The following is a 21,330-nucleotide window of genomic DNA, read 5'->3' as shown; positions in this document are numbered from 1 at the left end:
GACGATAATGTTTCACTAAGTCCTAATGCTGCAGCATGAGTGGATTTGTGGACCATCATTTTTAAACAAGGCTTCTCAACAATAAGATAGCAACCAATTTTAATCGCCAAGGTAAGTGCATTTTTGTTGGCCATCCCCCCGGAAGAATAATAAATACTGATAAGATGCTCTTTGCATATCAAAATTTCATGCCTGTGCCAAAAGCACATGGCTCATCATAGTGCAGCATTTACAAAGTGGAACGTTACCATTTGTGTGTAACACAAGCCACCAAAAAGAGAGCTTAACCCAGAATACCTGAATCTTCTAGATAAGAGAAAAAAGAGACAGAAAAGGGAAAAATACAGGGAAGAAAACTCCAAGAAAGAAATGGGAAAGTTAGAGGCTGAGACCGAGTTATTGAAAAGGCGAATGTCCAAAGTCTCACAGTTACTGAAAGCTACATCATAGTTACAGTCGGACACTCATGGGTTCACGAAAATATGTTATACAGTAATAAACACAGATAACGAAATGCAGTTAATACATTACATCCTTGAAACGGCTCCTTATTCCAAGAGAAACACACTACCAGCTTTAACTGTATGAGCTTGTTCAAATGATGACTGAAAAAGGTGCCAGTGGAAGAAAATGGCTCAAATGTTTGCACAGCAAACTACACCGTTAATAAATTCTTTCCTTCGTGTCCATGCAGGTAAATCGTGAATTTGCTATATGTGCTTCACTTGTTCCTCATCCATTAAAATCACCCCCAGAAACTAACTGTGCAGACTGGAAAGGAGGCTATAATGCGGGGTTTACTATTTGGACAAAATCTGCTGATTCAAGGGTTGGCACCCGCGCTTGCCACAAACAGCTTTGATACCACATTCTGCCTCTAGGCTAGGGAAAAGGCTCCTCATACAGTGATGGATGCAATCCTTAAGAGAGGAGCACATTTGCTCCTCAGTCACCAGGGACACAATGATGGATGGATAGGGAAGATGAATTTTGACACTGTACTGGCTCAGATTCTGAAAGGGGTGGAGAAGCATTATGGTGCAAGAAGTGAAACGATTGTGCACATTCTAATTTGAGTAAAGTTATTGGCTTCTAACGGTTGTTTTTGTAGACCTAATTGCTGCTCCAGACCAACGTTGACTCAGATACTATGAACAAGTTCACACACACACTAGAAAGTTTCTGTCCCAGGGTGTGCTGCTTCTGCAACATTTCTGTTTGCCTAATAGCCCACTGAAAATTACGGTGCAATCAAACAGAATCTGTAAAGAATCTGCAGTGGAGACTGACAGGTATGGAACTTGTTCATAAAATCTAAGCCATGTACCACTATGCTGGTGCAAGGCTCAGCTTAGGCTCTTGGTGCTGATGCCAACAGTGCCGGCAGGGGGTTTCTGGTAGGTTCTCCCTTCCCTAAATAAGCCCAACAGGCATAAAGCTTGATCGTGGTAGCCTGTGTGTCAATTTGTATGAGATTTCTCCTGATCATTGGGATGAACTTTATTCATCTAAGGCAGGCTTTTTCAACCAGGGGTTTGTGAAATGCTGGCGCTTCCTGAATTGGTTGGAATTTCTTATATATATAATTTTCTGGGTGATCATATATGTTGATCCCCCACCCCCATCCCAACTGGCTAATGATGGACCCAGAGGGGGTGGGCATGTAAACCCCAGGGAAGCTCACTTGACCTCAACCAGGGCCAGAGCTTTCTCCACCCTGGCCCTCACCTGGTGGGACGAGCTCCCAGAGGAGATCAGGGCCCTGACGGAACTTGAACAGTTCCGCAGGGCCTACAAAAGGGAGCTCCTCCACCAGGCATTTGGTGGAGGTTGACCTGAACCACCACTTCCCATGGGCCCTCCCCTTGAACCTCCCTCCTATGGCACCCACTACAATTCTGCCCAACCCACTGTTCTCCATATTCTTTTATTGTTCTATGTTGCTTGTTGTTATCCCTTTATTATTGTTAAACTAAGATATCTGTATTGTTTCTGTTTTATGTGAACTGCCCTGAGCCTTCAGGGAAGATGGCATATAAATAAATAAATAAATAAAATAAAATAAAATAAAATAAAATAAAATAAAATAAAATAAAATAAAATAAAATAAAATAAATAAATAAATGCTATGCTTCCCAACCATATTCTGCATGATCATGCCAACTTCAGGTTTCTTGAAGCCTGAAGAACGTTTCAGGGATTTCACAATGGTAAAAACGTTGAGAAGGCTGATCTAAGGGAAAGCAGCGCCAAGGGGCATTTGTGTGCTAGTTATTAATTTTCTTCCCAAGCTTGTTCTGTTCTTCACAGTAGCAGAAATCCCCTATGTGAGTAGGATCATCCTTCCCAAATGGCACCAACTATATCTAAAAAAAAATATCACAAAATGGGGGGAGGGGTTAAGTTGCTTTGTGGACTAGGTTTCTTTTCTGTTTAGAAAGGTGATGTTTCCTAATGGAATGGAGCCTCAGAAATCTAGTAATTTAGCATCTGAATCGATACACAAGACAACACACACACCCCCAGACATACTTACCGCTTTGCAGAGTTTGTTTGCCTCCGGAGAGCACCCCACTGGGCAGCATTCCTGTTGGAGTCAGCCCTTTCAGAGTCAGGACACTCTCGCTCTCTTCCCTGGCAGGAACAGGAGAAGACAATGTCAGCCGCATGACACAGATGAAATCTCCAGTGCTGTGTGGGGAGGGGGAAGGAGTTGCCAACACCATGCATTCTGCCACCGTTTCAGCTCCAGCTGGTAAATGTCTTCCCCTCAACATCATAATTCCAGTTGTGTTTTACTTCGGTTTCCTGGGATTTAAATTGCTACGGGAGCCAATTTTTTGGGGCTGAAAAGCAGGGGGGGAAATAGAATGCCAAAGGAAAAATTTCTTGCCTCCTTTGCCTAGACAAGAGTTTCAAAGGCATGAGAAAATATACTCCTGACAACACAGTTTTTATGCAAGACACTGAAAACTCATCTTGTAACTGTGCAGAGGATCAGTACGACAACGAAGTTCACATACATATATATCCTTGTTTAAGTCACTGTGAATACATCTTTGAATGTTATAAAAACTTATTGTCAAGGTATCACCTATCCAAAATATATCAATTTTAATACACTTAACAGATACATAAATTTGGGTTGCACTGCAATTCACATGACAATTGCTAGCAGGTGACAGCCAGGATGTTTGGCGTTTCCACTGCACAGCCATCTTTCGTTGGCTCCCACCAACTTTTCCATTCGACCTCACCCAGATTCCCTGCCCTGCATGCCTTTTGCTCATGTAGAGTCCATGGCCTGCTAGTGCTGGTGGTCAAAAGGGACCCAATCTATTTGTTTTTATCAGCCTAAGAACTGATAGAGCAAATCTAATGAGACTTTCTGCCCTTTTCTGATATAGGTCATACTAGATAGGTATTTTGGAGTACCGTGTTTCCCCAAAAATAAGACACTGTATTATATTTATTTTTTCTCAAGAAGATACACTATGGGTTATTTTCAGGGGGTGTCTTATTGGTATTTAGAGAAGTTGATGCCATCAACAAAGGTGTTTGTGTGGGGTGAGAGAGACCCACAGATTGTTGCTGGTCAGTGCTGGGGAGAAGCAGCTTTACAGGTGTTTGTGCGGGGTGAGAGAGACTGGGGTGGCCAGTGCTGGCGCGGTGGGGCGGGGTGTTGATGCTGGCGGCATGTCAGCCAGTGCCCGCATGCAGGCGCAGAGCTCTGTGCCCACATGCGGGTGCCAGCTGCGCACTGGTGCCACCTCTGCCCCTCTCCTCCGTGCCGTGGCACTGGCCACCTCGGAAATCCATGGGTACTGAAGCAGCCGCAACCCTACCACAGACTGTTGCTGGTTGGTGCTTGGGGAGTGAGACCCACAATCCTGAGCAAAATGGCAGCCACAGCTTTAGTTCTATGGCGTATATTGAGTAAACACTTAGAACTTCGGCTATGGCTTATTTTATGGGTATGTCTTATTTTGGGTGTATGGCTTATATTGCACACGTGCTTAGAACCCCTGCTATGGTTTATTTTATGGGTATGTCTTATTTTCGGGGAAACATGGTAAATACTTGTCTGGGGACTCTGGTTGTAGATTTGTGTGTGCAGAAGAGGATGCAATTTGCCAAGAAGATGCAAGCAAAAGGGAGACCAGGAGATGCTTAATCTTGCTCCTGACCTCTGCTTTCTTCATATTAATTGATAGTGCCATCAATTTGCAGCCAATTTATGGTGACCCCATAGGATTGGCTTGCTATTGCTTACCTCTGCATACCTTTGGACTTCCTTGGCGATTTCATATACACATAATAACCAAGGATGCTGCTGCTTAGCTTTTGAGTGATAATGAGATCAGGCTAGCCTGGCCCATCCAGGCCAGGGCAAGACTATGCTTTGTTCATAGTCAGGATTACTAGAACACATTACTGGGGAAATCAGTGAATAAAAGAAGGCTAAATCGCAGGCCCCATCCTACATGGCTCCATGCAGGTCCAGTGATCCCAAGCGTACAAAGTGGACATCCTTTTGTGCTTAAAGTGGACATCCCCTCCCTTTTTCACCAGTGGAAAACATGGTTGGTTGTAACCTTATGGACACAGAGCAATGGTTTTCCTATAAAATAAACAGGACGTTATTGTAGAGCGCTGACTAATGTATTTCTTTAAGTTCACTCCAGTTCATTCCAGCTGCATCCAATTCAGAATAGAGTAATAGAGAATGGAGTCAGTGACATGATAGATGACCATTTTCACATTTCTGATTGCATTCACATTAACACTGAACTACACCATTTGCTGACACATGTGCATAGCACCAACATTTAGTTTTTGAATTAACCAGCATCTAGATTTTCAAAACGTTCCTTAACAAAAGAAGCATACAAAGAAAACTAACTACCTGCTCACCCTGCCATCTGAGGCTAGATGGGTGGAGACCTGAGAAAGGGCCTTCTCTATTGTGGCACGAAAAAACTTTAGAACCTTCTCCCTCTATCAGTATCTTCTACCAACAGGGGCAGAGTTTTGTTGTTTAATCTGGCATAAGCCCTATAATGGTTATTGGCCCTCATTTTGGCACTAGTTGTTTATGCATTTCTAAATGCATTTTATATTTTAAACTGGATTGTAATTGTTTCAATGTTTTTATGTCTGCTGCCTTGTGGATTCTTACTGGGTGGAAAGGTGGCATAGAAATGTTTTAGAGAAAGAAAAAGGGAGAAGCGAATTTTTCTGAGATTTGATGACAGCTGTAAGGGAAAGTGAGCAACAACTGGAGCATTTCTCCATCTTTGTGGAAAGACATACCTCAGCACAGAGAATACTCGAGCCATTTTGCCTATTGCCCGTATCTTGTTCCTTATCACTTCTTTCCGAGCGGCAGCTGTTGCACCTATGAGAGAAAAATTAACATGCAATGTGAAAAAGCTGCACACGTAATGCTCAATGTTCCCATTTTGAATTTTCAGTAACTTTTCAATATTTTGACAACATAGCTTCACAAATAAGAATAAAATCTCAACAGCATGGCCACAATTTTGCAAACAATACTTTTTATCTATAGACAGAGGCAAGCGCATTTAATATAATGTATGCATATGTAAAATATACCACATATGGTGTCTCTCTGTGTTAAATGCAACCTGTTATTAGTCTTTTTGCATTTAAAAAAATAGCCCATGGTTAATGCAAAACCGATCAGCAACTGAACATCTTTTAAACTTTTAAATTAGAAAAACGTACAGTAGTTACACAGAATATCATTAATTTAGATAATTACTCTATTTTTCACTTGGTTTATATAACTTTGATGTGATGACATGATAACGTATTTCATTTAGAATGCATATTTCATACAGCTCCGAGTAAATTGCCTTTTTAAATTTCCCTAAAAGCAATAAAATCAGCATCCTTATTAGGATGAAGGGTGAATACCCAGAATTTTCACTGACATACTAGACAAAGTACATTGCAATTTTATTTCTAGTCTTTTGACCTGAGGAACTGGAATTACCTGATATATTTCATCATTATCAGATCAAGACCATTAGCGTCTTTCTACGTGTTACCTTTATCTGCCCAATCAGTCTCTCCATGATCTACTATAATGTCTGACATTTTACCACACGGGTCCTCTAATCACATGGATCACAACCAGAGTTGAAACTCCAAGAACATATTATAAAAGCACGGGAACACGCCCTGCACAGTAGGGATGGTTCATTTGGCAAGTTAGGTGGTTGTCAGTTGAAAAACAACATGCTAGAAGAGTAATATGTACACCAAGTCCTTGGTGTGCAATCACCAAGCATCTAAATAGAAAAATTAACAAGCCCCGTGTTTTTTGTTCTCGGATTTCCCCCCCGGTCCTGAACATCATTTTCTTGCTACCTACTCCCCACAGTCAACCCCTGTTGTTAGATACTTGTGCTTTCTACCCTGTGGGTCAACCATCTGAAAAATCTAACCATTGTGACTTGTTATGGGGTCTCTGCTCAGGTCAAGCTAATCAAAGTCTGCCAGAATATTTTACAACTATGATTACAACTGTGGAAACAAATATGATCTTAATTTATCCATCAGCTAAAATTAACAGGGCAATGCCATGACTGAAGGTATCAAATGTAAGATCTCCCGTACATTTGGACATTTTGGTTTGAAGCTGATGGCAAAAGGGTTCACTGTACTGTATGCTTGTATGGTGAGGGGAAAGGGAATAAAATACACCTATCACAGAACAACCACTGATTAGTTTCTAAAATCCTTTAATAGTATATCTAAATTGCAAAACAAGGACAAGAAGTTAGCTTTAACATGCAAGAGATGGGAAAAGTTATGTCAAAATATTAAAATTCCCTTTTAAAAATCAGGAAAGCATTTTTAACGCCCCCTCCCCCCAAGACATTAGATAGTGCTTTAGATCAGAGGTAATCAACCTGTGGTCCTCCAGATTTGCATGGACTACAATTCCCATGAGCCCCATGGCAGCAAATGCTTTAGATAACACTTCTCAGCAAAGGCCATGAATCAATATTCAGTCCTTCGTAACAGAAGAGATGTCACTGATGGTATTTGCTACCATATGCTTGAATGGTTGTGAAGTTACTCAGTTTGAACACTAGAGAGCTAGACTAGACATACCCCAAAGACAAATTTTGGACAAACAGTTAAAATGGGCTGGTTGCTTAAGATAGCACAAAGAGGGCTTTCAAACATGCCTAGCAGTGGCCTATTATGCACAGCTGCCGAAACGGCGATTTCGGGTCACATGGAAAACGCGGAGGGGGAAGAAGCAAAGCAAACCACTTATGCATGGGATGGGACACAACGGTGGCAAAACCCAGAGTAACCGATTATGCACGCGGCGACTCTGGCGCCGCTTCTGGTTGTGCCCCGGTCGCCCGGAAGCTCCGCTTTCTTCCGCGTTTCGCTAATGCGGCTTTTTCGGCGGCCTGCACAGAATCTGAGGCCGGTTGCAGCTGGCACCATGTGTTATCGGTGATTTTAGGCGACGCCATTCCACCCAGAATGTGGACCTTTCCCTCTGTGCATAATGGGCCAGTGACACTCTAGCACTAAAAAATTGTGTTTGGCATGCTGACAATGCAAGGGGTTTCTATTGTTGTTAGGTAATATGCAGGTCTGAACATGCTAGTTTGTGTATTTTATGCTTTTAGTGACTTTATACCAAGCTATGGCCCAGTTAAATACAGACCGATCATTTTATGAAAGAGATGAAGTTTTGAGAGATATCATGGATGGGGTAAGGAGTGGGATTTTTCACTTAGATTTGAAGCTTGCAACTTAAAAACTGCATACAAGACAATATACTTGGAAACGGAGCTCATCCGCCAGGTCGTTGGATGAGGCTGGGCCGCAAGGTCGATCTGGCCCCCCCACAGCAATTATAGAAGCAGTAGCAAAGACCAACTGGCACCTTCTATCCACCCCCCCCCCCCCAGGATGGGGTATTAGGGGTGGATTAGTTTAGGCTTATGTGTTTTTGCTGCATCTTGGTTTATTGTATTTAACTGTGTTTATTGTTGTTTTGTGATTTTAATATATTGTTTTATTGGGGTTTTTATCTGCTGTAACTTGCCTCGAGCGTCCGGAGAGAGACGAGTAACCAATCTAATAATAATAATAGTAATAATAATAATAATAACTTTAATAAATGAGGAATACAGGGACAGAGGGGAAAAAGTGAGAAGTGCTAGGGAAAAAAGACAGAGGAAATAGCCTGTGAAAAGCAAATGGTGGTGGTGGGGGAAACAGAGAAAGCAACAGACGAAAATATACAGAGGGTGGAAAGGAAGCTTATAAAGACAATTAGATTAGTACAAGCAACAAATATTGCATATCCCTTCTATTTACATAATTTTGTTTTATTCTGGCCCATTTCTTTCATCTTGTCACTGACTATATATATCACCCAGAGCCTGAAATTAAGTTTGCTTCCATAGAAGGGACACAGAATACAGACGATAGATACCTTAGTATCCTTTCATAATTGTCTTCCATTATCAGAGGTACAAAAAGTGTCTTATATAAGCTCCCATCCCAACAAATTACATGGATCTAACTTTGCACACATTTGGCTTTAGTGGCTGCAGAATATAAACATAATCTACTTTAACATTCTTTCTCCTTGCCATTCTTGTTGCTTAGCATGGCACAACACAGAGGTAGGGACATCAATGGTGGAACAAGAGCATATAGCTTCAGTGTGTAAAATAAAGTAGAAGCTGATGCTTTGGCTGTCCTGATGATTTGAGAAGAATACAAGGTTGTGCTTACATATAACTGATGTTCATCAACTGTCTTCTGCGTAGGCACGTATTGGGACTGCGTGTATGTATGCCTGCTGCTGGACAGAATTTCTAGTTAAACCACTAGGGGATGCTTTGCCCTGGAATGGAGTTGCCCATATCCACCCAAACGGTCACATGCACCAGTGCAGCCGCACTTCCTTCCTTCAGTTCCACCTGAGCTGCTACAAGCAAAGAAAAGTGAGCAGGGGGGAGGGAATGTGTGCCTGCACAGAAGACACTCAATGAACATCAGTTACAAATAAGTGCAACCCTGTTTTCATCTTCAGTCTTCTGTGCTGTCCTACATTGGGATACGAACAACTTACTTGGATCTCAGTGTAATGCTCTATATGAGATTACTGGAACAAAGTATGGATCTACTATGGATCTACTAATGCTCTATATGAGATTACTGGAACAAAGTATGTAACACTGCTTTCCCCACTTGTGCCTCTCTTCTGGCTTACAGGTCTATGATTGGTTTTGAGGGTTCATATTGTCAAAAATTGGCCTTATGAAATTAATCATGGGACGCTTGTGAGGCTTGAGGGGGTAGAAGTGACGGTGCAGGATACTGCTGGCATCATGTAGAAGATGCTGCTTCCTACTATTAGGATGCCAGTACTATCAAGTAAGAGCTTCTTGTGGCGCAGAGTGGTAAGGCAGCTGTCTGAAAGCTTTGCCCATGAGGCTGGGAGTTCAATCCCAGCAGCTGGCTCAAGGTTGACTCAGCCTTCCATCCTTCCGAGGTCGGTGAAATGAGTACCCAGCTTGCTGGGGGGTAAACGGTAATGACTGGGGAAGGCACTGGCAAACCACCCCGTATTGAGTCTGCCATGAAAACGCTGGAGGGCGTCACCCCAAGGGTCAGACATGACTTGGTGCTTGCACAGGGGATACCTTTACCTTTACCTTACTATCAAGTACTGTCATCTTTGCTTAACTTAGGAGGTCCTGAGGCCGTAATGTCAAGAGATTTTGTTGCTTGCCTATTATTCTTTATTTAAGCAGGACTCTCATCTCCCCCACTCCGGCAAAAAGAAAGTGGACCCTTCAAATGACTGATCTTTGACCCTCTATCTGGTCTGTAATGGCAGAGCCATAAATCTCAACCAAGCATGCCTTCTAATAATAACTGATGTGGCTTTTACCGCTTTTATCCCATGCCTGTCCATACTGATTTGCTGTTTGGACAAATGAGTTATTTCAGTTTGAATGAATTTGACTAATGCCCTCTTGTCTTTGGGATCAGTTCTAGGTACAGTGTCCATTTCTCCCATACAGCTAATAATCTGCCATTATGGCTTGATTATTAGATATATGCAGGCCAAAAAATGGATATTTCTTCCCAGTGTGTCAATTTTTCTGTCCTCCTTATCTTTCAGGGCTGCATGATGAGCCTGACAAACTGCATCTCCTCAGTGATGAGTGAAAACAGTGGAGAATATGTAGTCAGGAAGGGAGCAGTGTCCTGTCTGATCCTATAAAAACCTTCCTTTTGACAGGATGTGAATGGAATGGAACTGGCCCAATATTTTATCTTTAGGTGATTTGAGGGGGCTACTTTTGTGTCTAAGGATTGAGCCATCCCAAACATTTGCTCTCCATACGTTTTCAAATCTTCTGTAGGAGAAAAAGAGATCAACTCTCCCACTCTTTCATCAGGACTCGGTTCTGATGCCATGATGGAACTGGCCTTGGAGCCCTGGACAACCTCTTCCATCTCCAGAACTAGGGGTGGAGGTATCCTTGACATTGTCACGGACAGAGCAGCATTACATGGAGAAAACTGGCAGAACTGACTTCAACATTGAAACATAATAATCTCCCCATTCAGCCATAAAGAAATGGTATAGAAACTACCAAAGTATTGATGGTGCTGGAGGACATGGAACCAACTGTCCCACACTGGAGCCACCTGGAGGTGGAGCTGTTTCTCATTCTGGCTAGCTTTTGTGTGCATGCACATTATGTATCTGAAAAAGTATGCATGCACATGAAAGCTCAAACCTTGAATAAAATGTTGTTGGTCTTAAAAGTGCCACTGGACTCAGGCTTTTATGTTCAGTGTTAACTGGCTTTCAAGTATAGGAAGACTGTATTAATAAAGAAGCATTATTACTAGAACTACAGGCCTAAGGTAAGTAGTGCGGGCACTTGGATTAAATTACGGTTACCATTAATGTATGTCACCACATATCTGGACTTTGCGCTCTTTCATAGTCCATGAATTTAAAAATGTGTGTGTTAGGATAATTAACTAGCTGATCCATAGCAACCAATTTAAATGCCTCCTGGTTGGCTCAAATTCTAAATTTCTGCAATAATATAAGATGTATGGTTTTATAATCAAGCCCTTGTAATATTCATTATTGAAGCTCTTTGTCTCTATGGATCAAACTACACATGATAGCAACATGTATTTTCCCAATTCACATTGAAAAGATGGTGTGTAATTTAAAGGGCCAAAGGGACTCTTGAGCAGGGGACAGAAAATTCCTATCTTCCAAGAGCTTTTTTCCAGGAAAAGAAAATGAAGTGGAAGAAAATCTTATGGCAGGGGTAGTCAACCTGTGGTCCTCCAGAATTGTAGCCCATGAACATCTGGAGGACCACAGGTTGATTACCCCTGTCTTATGAGAATAACAACTTTCATATCTCTAGTCCTGCACCTTTAAGGCTCCTTAAATCACCCCCACCAGTTTACTCAAAAGTGGGACAGCATGATTAAAGATATTGGTCAGTTGCCATATGTACTCTGGGCTTCTCTGAGCCCGACATAGCATTTGCCCTGACTCTAGGTTAGTCACATGGTTAATATTTAATGTCAAGATAAGTATGTACTGGTGGGTGGAAGAGGGTCAAGAACCTGGTAGGATTAAGAGATATAAAAAGCAAGATTCAGTGCTAAGGATGGAAAATCTTGAGTTTTAGTACTTGGAAAAGTCACAACAGCATATTAAGCCCTTCTTCCCCCTTTAGAAATACCTTTCTTCTGTGCATACATAGGATCTTCTTATGAAATTCCAAAGGGGGGAAAAAGAAACAGATGAAGATTGGAGAATTAAAGAAGGAAAAAAAATGTATAAAACACAACATCAATGGGAAAGTAATGCTTAAGTAAAGTCTGAAAAACAGAAAAGAAACATATTAGGCCAGGAACAATGAAAAGGAATGGAAAGATTTATGACAAGAAAACACTCTTCAGCTCAAAGCCTTGTTAGTAAAGTTGTGCAGAAAACTAAAATGCAGCAAGGCAACCACAAAACTGGTCCACTGCTGACCATGCTGCCCATGGCATGCAATCACTACTTTAGGGGATCTTTTCAAAGACACAAGCCTCACATGTCAATCAACACAGGAAGTGTCCAAGGAAGAATGAATGTCAGTCACACTGTACTTCCATCCACAAACATGAAGAAGTTGGCTGCACGTTTTCACTTGCCTCTAGTAGCAGTGATTGGCAGCTGATGCTTGAGCATTTGGGTCAGTGAGGGAACCCTCACTTTCCACTTGACTTGCACTCGCCCATCTCTTTCCTTAATTTTGTCAGCTTCTCCCCTAACAGGGAAAGGTTGTGCACATGTGGCTGCAGATTCTATATTATACGGGCTCTACCTGGTGATTGCCAAGCCTGTTTGTACTTGCAGTCTCTGGGGTCCATCTCCAATCTGACCCTTTCTTGAAAACAAATTTCTTACTTTTAAGGCAAAAACTCTAGCTAAAAATACTTAAAATGCTGCTTGGATAAAGGGAATATTCTTCAGATTTATTTTCCAATAAGAAAGTCAAGGCAAAAAAGGAATGAGGAATAGTTTTCAGGGGAATTGCACTTCCATACTTTCCAGCCTCCCCCCCCCCCCACCACCACACACCTATTTACTGCAATAATCATGCCCAGTATTCATTACTAGTTTTAAAGGGAACTTAAACAAATTACAGCTCCTGAAATCAAATATATATATGGCTAATAATTTGAATCCAAAGCAGATGCACTCATCCGTGATTGGCCAGCTGCCACTGGTACCATTACACTCAGATCCAACACATTAATTGAAAATTCATTGATCTTAAAAAGTAAATATTGATAAGGACTGTGGCCTGCATCTTATGAGAATAGGAAGAACTAATAGGAGTACTACTTGCAGTGACTATTCAGTGATTAGTTGATTTGTGCTATGGAAAGTGCCATTTTACTATGTGCTAAATTGGGTAGACAAGCAATTTGCATCCATCAAAATTCTGTCAGAGCCCTGAGAACCTACAATCCCAGAAGACCATCTATGTTAGTTACACGGCTATCTTAAGCAGTTGTATCCTTCTAAGGATTTAGAATGGATTTAGGGGTAATTCTACTTAGGATGACTCTTTAAAAGAGGAAAAATGTAGTGGCATTTTGAGAAACAAGATGAAAGATGTGGAATAAGAAAACATCTGTCTTTCATATATTATACATGGCTACCGGTAGATTTGTTATGTAGTTACCACCCAGTAAGGCTATTTGTCATTAACAACTTCACACTAAAGAAGTTTAGGATCTAAAGCACCAAAACACATCCCAGCTTTGAAAATCTCACCTGTGATGTATGTAATCAAGATTCTAATCCCTGCTGTTTACAAAGATAGTCTTGAGCTAAGGAGGGCAGAGCATACTTGAAAGACTAATTTGATCATGATTGTCATATTTCCAAATTCATACCTTTCAGTGCTTTAAATATTACCTGAAAGATATACTGACAACAAAGTTCACTTGATGAGTTTGATTACTCATCCATCAACATTAGCCCTGTGTCCCTCGGATTCTAGTTAATGATTTGCCATCAAATATAAACTAGTGTGGAACCCCTTTGCCCGCAGATAATTAAGAAACATAGTTGTGGGACCATATTCAGAGAAAAACCAGTCACAAATTTTGTATGACATGACTGTGAAATCTTTGGGCTTGTGCAAACCTTCCCTCATGACCAAGACTGAAGGCTTCTCAATTCAGGAAGCCTTTGTCAAACATGGATTTGTTATGGTGAGCAAATCTGAACATTTTAAGATGAGATTTAATATGTTCCCACCCACTAGGATTTTAAACAAGCACTAAACTGTCATTTAGAATTCCAGTTGGTTCACAAGACCTCAAACGGCCTGAATTCCAGTATCTCAAAAAATTATGGCTACATCCAAAATCTTCTAAAGGAAGTAGTCCCTTAGAAAAGCCCACCTTGGCTTCAAGGGGAGAGGAAAATTTTGGTTTCATTCATATTAGGAACAAATTGTAGTTAGTCTGTGACATCCAAATGTGATTTAGAAGGCAAACAAAATGCCTGAAACAAGACCAACAGTTTATTCCCATCATTTTCTTTAATAGCAATTTTCACCTTATCTTAAAAAAACAACAGCATAGCCTCATGAACTGCTACAAATAAAAGGCTTGTTTAAATATATAGCCATTATATGGCCAGCCAGGGCCAGATTGTGACACAATGACGCCCCTTCTGCCCCTTTTCCCAGCTCATATCCTCATATTAGCAGTTTAAGTGGTCACATGCTATAGAAATACTTATTTGTCACATGAAGTACATTGAAAATATGAATATGAAAGCCTTATTTTTGCATTCATAAAAGCACAAATTATAGTCTTTTCCCTTATTTGAAGACTCTCCTGACGGAGGCCCTAAACCAGGGGTAGTCAAACTGCAGCCCTCCAGATGTCCATGAACTACAATTCCCAGAAACCCCTGCCAGCATTTGCTGGCAGGGGCTTCTGGGAATTGTAATCCATGGACATCTGGAGGGCCGCAGTTTGACTACCCCTGCCCTAAACCATAGCCTTCTTTACATAACCCTAAATCCAGCTCTGCAGACGGTTCTCCAGAAGAGAGTAGCAGTTTGGTGACTAAATCTTATTTTATCCCCAATGCGTATTAACCAGCTCCTCAAGCGAGAATATTCACAGCTGATCCACTGAATGTATATTAAAAATTGCTACAGTTATATTTCAGCAAAGTTGCACCAAAGCAATATAAAATTAGCCCCAAATAATTAAGAAAAGTTCTTGTGCTGTTGATGACGGAGAAGACAAATGAAGTCACGTTGTATGACAAGCTGTCTGTCTTGCAACGGCTTCATTTTAATTAGTGCCACCTAAAGTCTTTAATTATTTCAGTCCAATGTACCCAAGCCAGGAACACTGTTAATTAGAATAGTAAGTCAAGGTGTGTGTTGCTTCTATACACTAGGTTCAGATTGCTAGGCAACATGTACAACTCATTTAGAAAAATCTGCACCCTGCTTAACACTGACCCACAAAACCTATGTGATGATAAATAACAAAGCGTATAAGCTGAAATAAAGTGAAATATATTGTACTATATTTGCAGACTTCTACCTCCTTTTCCTTAAGGAAGGCAGTTTAACAAGCCAAAACAAACAGCTACAGGAAACCATAGAAAGCCTATTTTTTAACTACATAAGTTATCAGAATCTCACCCTGTCCATCTGAATTCAGAATTCATCCTGTAGAATGTACGGCCCAGTAAATGACAGGTGTTAAACTGCATTTTTAAATTAAATAGTTACAGGAGAAAAAGTCATCAAAAGAAGAAACTGATGAGGTGTGGCTAAAGATGTCGTCCTGAGAGGGTGGCAGGGCATCTGCTCTGCTATCTCTGAAGCCTGACAGGGGTCAATTGTGCAAGCAATTGGCAGAAAAGAGGAGGGGTACGCAAACCCCACCTCACCTTTCTACCCAGGAAGTTCTTGGGGCCGTCTCCAATCCTTTAGGGAGTATATCTCCCTGGATTATAGGCTGTCAGCGTTCCAGGTCCAGAGGACGACTGCCATTTTCTACCTCGGACTTTCTTTTCTTTCTTTAATCTTAAAGTATCTGCTTCAACCCTACATGATGATTTACCACAAATGAACGCTTTGAACTGAGGGGAGGACATCGGCTGAGTTCCAAAACATCATTTACTGCAAGTATCTCTCGTTTTTTTTTTCTTCGTCTTTCTTCCTGCATCAAAGCCCTTTGTTTCCCCCCTCCTCTTACTCTGCTCTGCCTGAAGCCACCTCGTTAAGAGGCAGGCTAATTCTCCTAACTAAGCAGAAGAAGGACTCAAATCAACTCGAATTAATTGGCAAAAGCTCTTATTGTAATTGTTTTGGTTTTCGAAGATAAGAAGATAAGAGCTGTGAATGGGAAAATCTCACGAGAACTCTGTGCCTTAACTGACTTTAATACGTCACATGCCTGTGCCGGAACATTAGAGGATAAAACAGAGGACCTCTACTGGCCACTTGTAAAATTGTTTGAGGCCGGGTTTTTTTAAAGTCAAAATCATGTCTATGTTAAAAAGATTGGCTCATCTAATAGAGATACAAACCCAAGATTACAAAGTATTCTTAGATGGATTGATCAAAAATATCTCCAAGGAGATTCAAGATGGCAAGGAAGAAGTCTTCAATAGGAATGATGGATTAATAACAGTGACTGATGACAGCTTTAAACAAGGTGGAAAACCAACAGCAGAAGAGAAATCTGAAATTCATATCTTCAAGGAGATCCAAGATGCCAAGGAAGACGTCTTTAACAGGAATAATGGATCAATAACAGTGGCTGATGACAGCTCTAAACAAGGTGGAAAACCAACAGTAGAAGAGAAATCTGAAATTCTGGAGACGGAAAATGGGATGCCGGAGTTCTGCAGCCCAGATAAGGACACCCTTTTTAAAAAGACATACAGCCATCTCAAAGCAACAGTGTACAAAAATCAATCAAAAGAAATATGGATCTGCAGTGAAAGTAACCGATTTAAAGGATCTCTCTGGGGAAAAAATTGTATTGATACTGGAGTCCAGGAGGTGCAACGGCCTCAAGATTTATCGATGCATACTCTGCGGGAAAGAGTACAACTGCACTTTCTACGCCAAAGGCCTATGGGACAGAATATAATTTTACGGGAACGACAAGATGTAGCAAGCCTCGAGATGAGACCCCCTTAAGAAGACCGAAAGCTCATATTGTTTTATGTTTAATGTTATACTGTATTCTATATTTCCATTTTTATGAAAAAGGGGAAGCAGTGTCTCTTTCTCTCTTGTTTTTTTTGTCTCTTTTCTTTTGTAGGCATATAGGTAATATAATCATTAGTGCTGAAAATGTAAAATGGGGTTCTCCCCCCTTATTTTTTCTTTCTTCTATTAGTGTATTGTCCTAGGACTAAAGCCTACACTGACTTGTAGAAAATGTTTAATGTTAAGCTTTCAACTTAAATCTGAAAATATATCTGTTAGGATGGTTCTTAGAATGGGTCAAGCATAAATTGTTTTGTAGATGTATCAGAACCAAGGATAAGGAGAAGCTATAGAAGACTGAAAGCTTATATTGTTTTATGTTTAATGTTAAGCATTTAATCTAAACCTGGAAATGTTATTATTCTCTGTATTAACAACATATACTGTATTCTACATTGCTACTTTTATGAAAAAGGGGAAGCAGTGCCTTTTTTCTCTCTTGTTTCTTTTTCTTAGTAGGCATATAGGTAATATAATCGTTAGCGTTGGAAATATAAAATGGGGCTTTCCCCCCTTATTTTTTTTTTTTATTATTGGTGTATTGTTATAGGGCCAAAGCCCATATTGATCTGTAGAAAATGCAAAGCTCTCAACTTATACCTGTCAGGATGGCTCTTAGAATGGGTCAAGTATAAATGGTTTGTAGATGTATCTGTATTAAGGATAAGGAGAAATTATGAAATCCTTTTGTAATTTTTTTTCTTTGTACATCTTTAAGGCAAAGCCCTACTTTCCTCTCCCTCTCCCTTCATCAGGGTATTGATACAGGGCCAAAACTCATACTGTGCTATAAGAAATGTTTAATGTTAAGCATCTAACTCAAACCTAGAAATATCTGCTAGGATAGCTCTTAGATTGTATCAAGCAGTTAATGTGAGGTCTACGATCTCTCAAGTAAGTTGACTAATAATAACTTTTCTTTTGTATATCTAAACAGGCCTTTTTTTTTTTTAAATGTAGTGGAAATGTGGACGGCTCTTAGACTCATGGCTCTTAGAGTTTTGGGCAAAAGTTTATATCACTGTGGAGTCAATGTGGGGTCGTATATTCTCAAATGATGATTATATTTCTATCTTTATGAAAATAAAAAAAATCATTATAAAAAAAAAAAAAAAAAAAAGAAGAAACTGATGATCACCTGAAAGTCAGTTCCTGCTTTCCCAAACTAACCAGAGACAGTCATGTCTGACCCAACTCTATCTTTATAGGGGCCAACAGGTTCGGGTGATATGGAAAATAGAGGGGTGAGAGGACACAGTTTGTACACACCCACCAGGGGCTTCTCCCCTTCCCACTCCCTCCAGGCCCATCTCTGGTCATTTTGGGAATGGGTGGGTGGGTTGACGTGCCCAGGAATGGTCATATCACGTGATATCCCACGATACGTATTTGATAAAGCTAGTATACATGACTGCGCTGTAATGGATGCATAACCCAATGACATGGAACAAGGAATGGCATCAGGAAAGGGAAGTGATATTTTATAAACAAGACATCTCAAAATCAATTCAGTTTTAAGTTTACTTTTTCTTAACGTTCTTGAGTGAAAAGTTTTTTCATTTAGAAATTGTAAAAAATTACTGTTAGTAGGGAGACACACACACACACACACAAGTTTAAGCTTTCTAAAAGAGTAGCATTTTGCTCCACTCCTGAACATTTAAATCAATACAAATGCAAAAAGTTATTTGAGACACGGAGTTGGACTCTTGAATCAGTGGAGCTACACTTTCAAATAACAATGTTCAAAACAATTCAGTGGTTTTTCATTAGAACAGTACAGCTTTCAATAATGACCGTTTTAAAAGACTTTGGATTATAAGATAATTGAAACACTCCAAGTTATTGCAATATATGCTTGCTGGCCTCCAGTGAAGCTTGCCATGCTGAGAAGAAATATAGGAGTCATGGCATTCTAAAAGCCACCTGTCCTTTTTGTACATTTCAGTTTAGAGATTCAATGCAACACCACTAAACCAAAATCTCCATAATGGCACTACCAGGGAGAGGGAGCACTTGCTTATCAGCCCCACAGACCCCTGGTTAGCATACTAAAGGGACCTGAAGCAACAGCAGGAATTTCTCGTGCTGTTTTGAAGGTATTCTGGTCATGCCTTATCTTCTCTTTTTTCCTGTACAAATAAGATGGAAGTTGCTTCTCTCTCAAGCCCTTAGCCAGCTGAGGGAGTCACAGGGGTGATTATAAAGAATGTCTGGCAATTAAGCCAACCTGCATTTGTTGAACCACATAAATAAGCTTGGGAAAAGAACAAATACCTCACTTGAAATCTACTTGTGTGTGTTTAAGAATTCTGGCCTTACGATGGTTTAAAGACATAGTCTTTCTAAAGAAGGAAGAACCTTACACACGAATTTAATTAGTTGCTATTTTGCAACAGAAAGGAAAAATCCCCTCATTATCAAGTATCCAGAGAAGCATCTTTCTGTAATCAGGGATGAAAAAACACGAGTCTAGAAGCTTGGCAGCCAAGGGAAAACTGCTGGTGGTGAAAGGGTTAAGCACCCTTTCTACTCCAAACTGCTCCTTTCTGAAATTGCCTTTCCCTATTAGTGGCTGCTGTGGCTTTTTACAAATCTGCATTGGCCAGTATCATATAGTTTGATCCTTAGATATAAACTAAAAGTGATACAATTTAGATAAAAACTAAACCTATATACTTTATTCTAGTTCTGTGGTTCTAGGTGGCACCCATTCCTTTAGCAGCAGCCTTCAGACCTGGATCTACTATTTTTGACCCCAGTGGAGAGAGCTAAATCAAGAGTTGAGTGCTTTCTACTCTTAATATCTTGATCTCCTAAAGCAACCAGTCCTTAGGAAGCTCACAAGCAGGAAATAAGGGAGATGTCTGATTTTATCACCAGTGGGCTTCTGAAAACAAAGGCCACTTTTAAACCTGTCTAAATCTAAATTAATGGTCATCTTCTTGTACAGCAGCAATCTGGGTTGCTATTTTGGTGTCTGGGAGGAACTTTGCTTTCAAGTCAGATTAAATAAAGACTGCAAAGATTTTCCATCTTAAGCAATGTGACTTCGGCCAGACTGACTGCTAAAGAAACCTGCATCGCTACACAAATCTGGATTTGATCAACTACTGTTCTCCTAGAATCTGAGAAGGAAGCCCCTTTCACTGCCACAGAGTATTCTTCAATTGAGCAATTTAATGTTTTGTTAAATAGAGTATCAGAGTCACACTGGACACTTGTCTGCCCCATCCCCCAGCACCACGTTACCCAGCATGGCCTCCCATACTCAACTATTATGGGATACAGGGAGAAGAAATGCTAATATGAGGAATGAAATATGTGACAAATTGTTTTGCCATTTTAGTCTGAAGAGGAGCAAAAGAACATATGCATTCCTATTCTCTCTTTACACACCATGCATAAAACACATAACCAAAGTCTAGCAGGAGAGTCAGTTTGGCCAGCTCAGAAGAGCTTAACTGTGCTCCAGAGTTTCTCCCAGATCCTACCCCCTCTCCAGGCTTGCTTTAAGATTAATGAAGAGATTAAGATTTGCAGGCAGAAATGTTAATCAGAGCAAACCTCTTCAACAGAAGGCACATGATTCTTACCATCAAAGCCATCTTCCTCTGTTCCAAGTTCGTCGTCTGAACAAATATTTAGCACGTTGACCAGCATTTCTGTCACTAAAAAGGAAATCAAATGGCAGAGATGAGAGCTGGACAAATCCCAAAGGGTAGGTTAAAGGATGGCCAACAGAGCAGCATTCATGAATGACCACTGCACAAAATGACCACAGCATTCATGAATGACCACCGCACACAGAATGTGAATAGCAAAGATGCTTACTATAATATCTAAGACTATGGCGAGAGTGAAAGCCAGGTTCTTGGGTGGCGATAAGGGATGGCTAGTACTGTTTACTGTCAAATAGTACAGTAAGACTCCTCTTTTTAAATACATTCATCCTTCCCTTTCAGTGTCTGCATATAAAAGTACATTTTTGTCTGACGCTTATTGTTCAGAGTGTAGCACACTACATCTCACAGTCTCAGGGAAACGGTCAGGGCAGTGCTTGGGTCAACTGAAAGAAAGTTGTCGTGAACCAGAAGGATCTCTGCTTTTTACCAGATATGTGACTTATCAGGTCGCCTCATTTAAAGGAGACACCAAAGGCCTTTAGAGTCAGTCAGGAGAGCAGAAATCATTACCTTGATGCTAGGAGAAGGACAGTTCTCATTCTCAAAGCAGATTGCCCAAAGGCAGCAAGACCGAAGGGATATAGTAACAAGAAGATAACTGGAGGGGTCTGTCTGGGGGACTCTGAAGGCACAGAAGTGCAATACAGCAGCTGCCGTCTTCATTTAATTTAAAGGGCCAGAAAAAAGGGTACAAACAGGGTAGCTGGATTAGGTTAACATGAGCTCTGTGCCACAAACAGCCCTTGGAACCTGATGGCTTAGGA

At 40.7% G+C, this 21,330-nt stretch overlaps 1 protein-coding gene across 4 annotated transcripts in view; it reads right to left on the bottom strand.

Moving 5' to 3' along the window:
• PPP3CA (protein phosphatase 3 catalytic subunit alpha) overlaps window positions 1-21,330 on the bottom strand; it is a 204,066-nt gene that overhangs the window by 7,314 nt on the left and 175,422 nt on the right. For 2 of the 4 annotated variants that reach the window (XM_077300770.1, XM_077300773.1), the window contains exons 10-13: window positions 20,477-20,551; window positions 11,805-11,831; window positions 5,314-5,398; window positions 2,537-2,634 (exon numbers count right to left, since the gene is read on the bottom strand). In XM_077300770.1, coding sequence (XP_077156885.1) covers window positions 2,537-2,634; window positions 5,314-5,398; window positions 11,805-11,831; window positions 20,477-20,551 — 285 coding nt within the window. The remainder of the gene's footprint in view (window positions 1-2,536; window positions 2,635-5,313; window positions 5,399-11,804; window positions 11,832-20,476; window positions 20,552-21,330) is intronic. The other 2 variants (XM_077300772.1, XM_077300774.1) reach the window with 1 other exon arrangement.

This window comes from Paroedura picta, chromosome 10, assembly GCF_049243985.1.
Source record: "Paroedura picta isolate Pp20150507F chromosome 10, Ppicta_v3.0, whole genome shotgun sequence".
Lineage (NCBI taxonomy): Eukaryota > Metazoa > Chordata > Lepidosauria > Squamata > Gekkonidae > Paroedura > Paroedura picta.
This window is presented reverse-complemented; position numbering and strand designations above follow the sequence as displayed.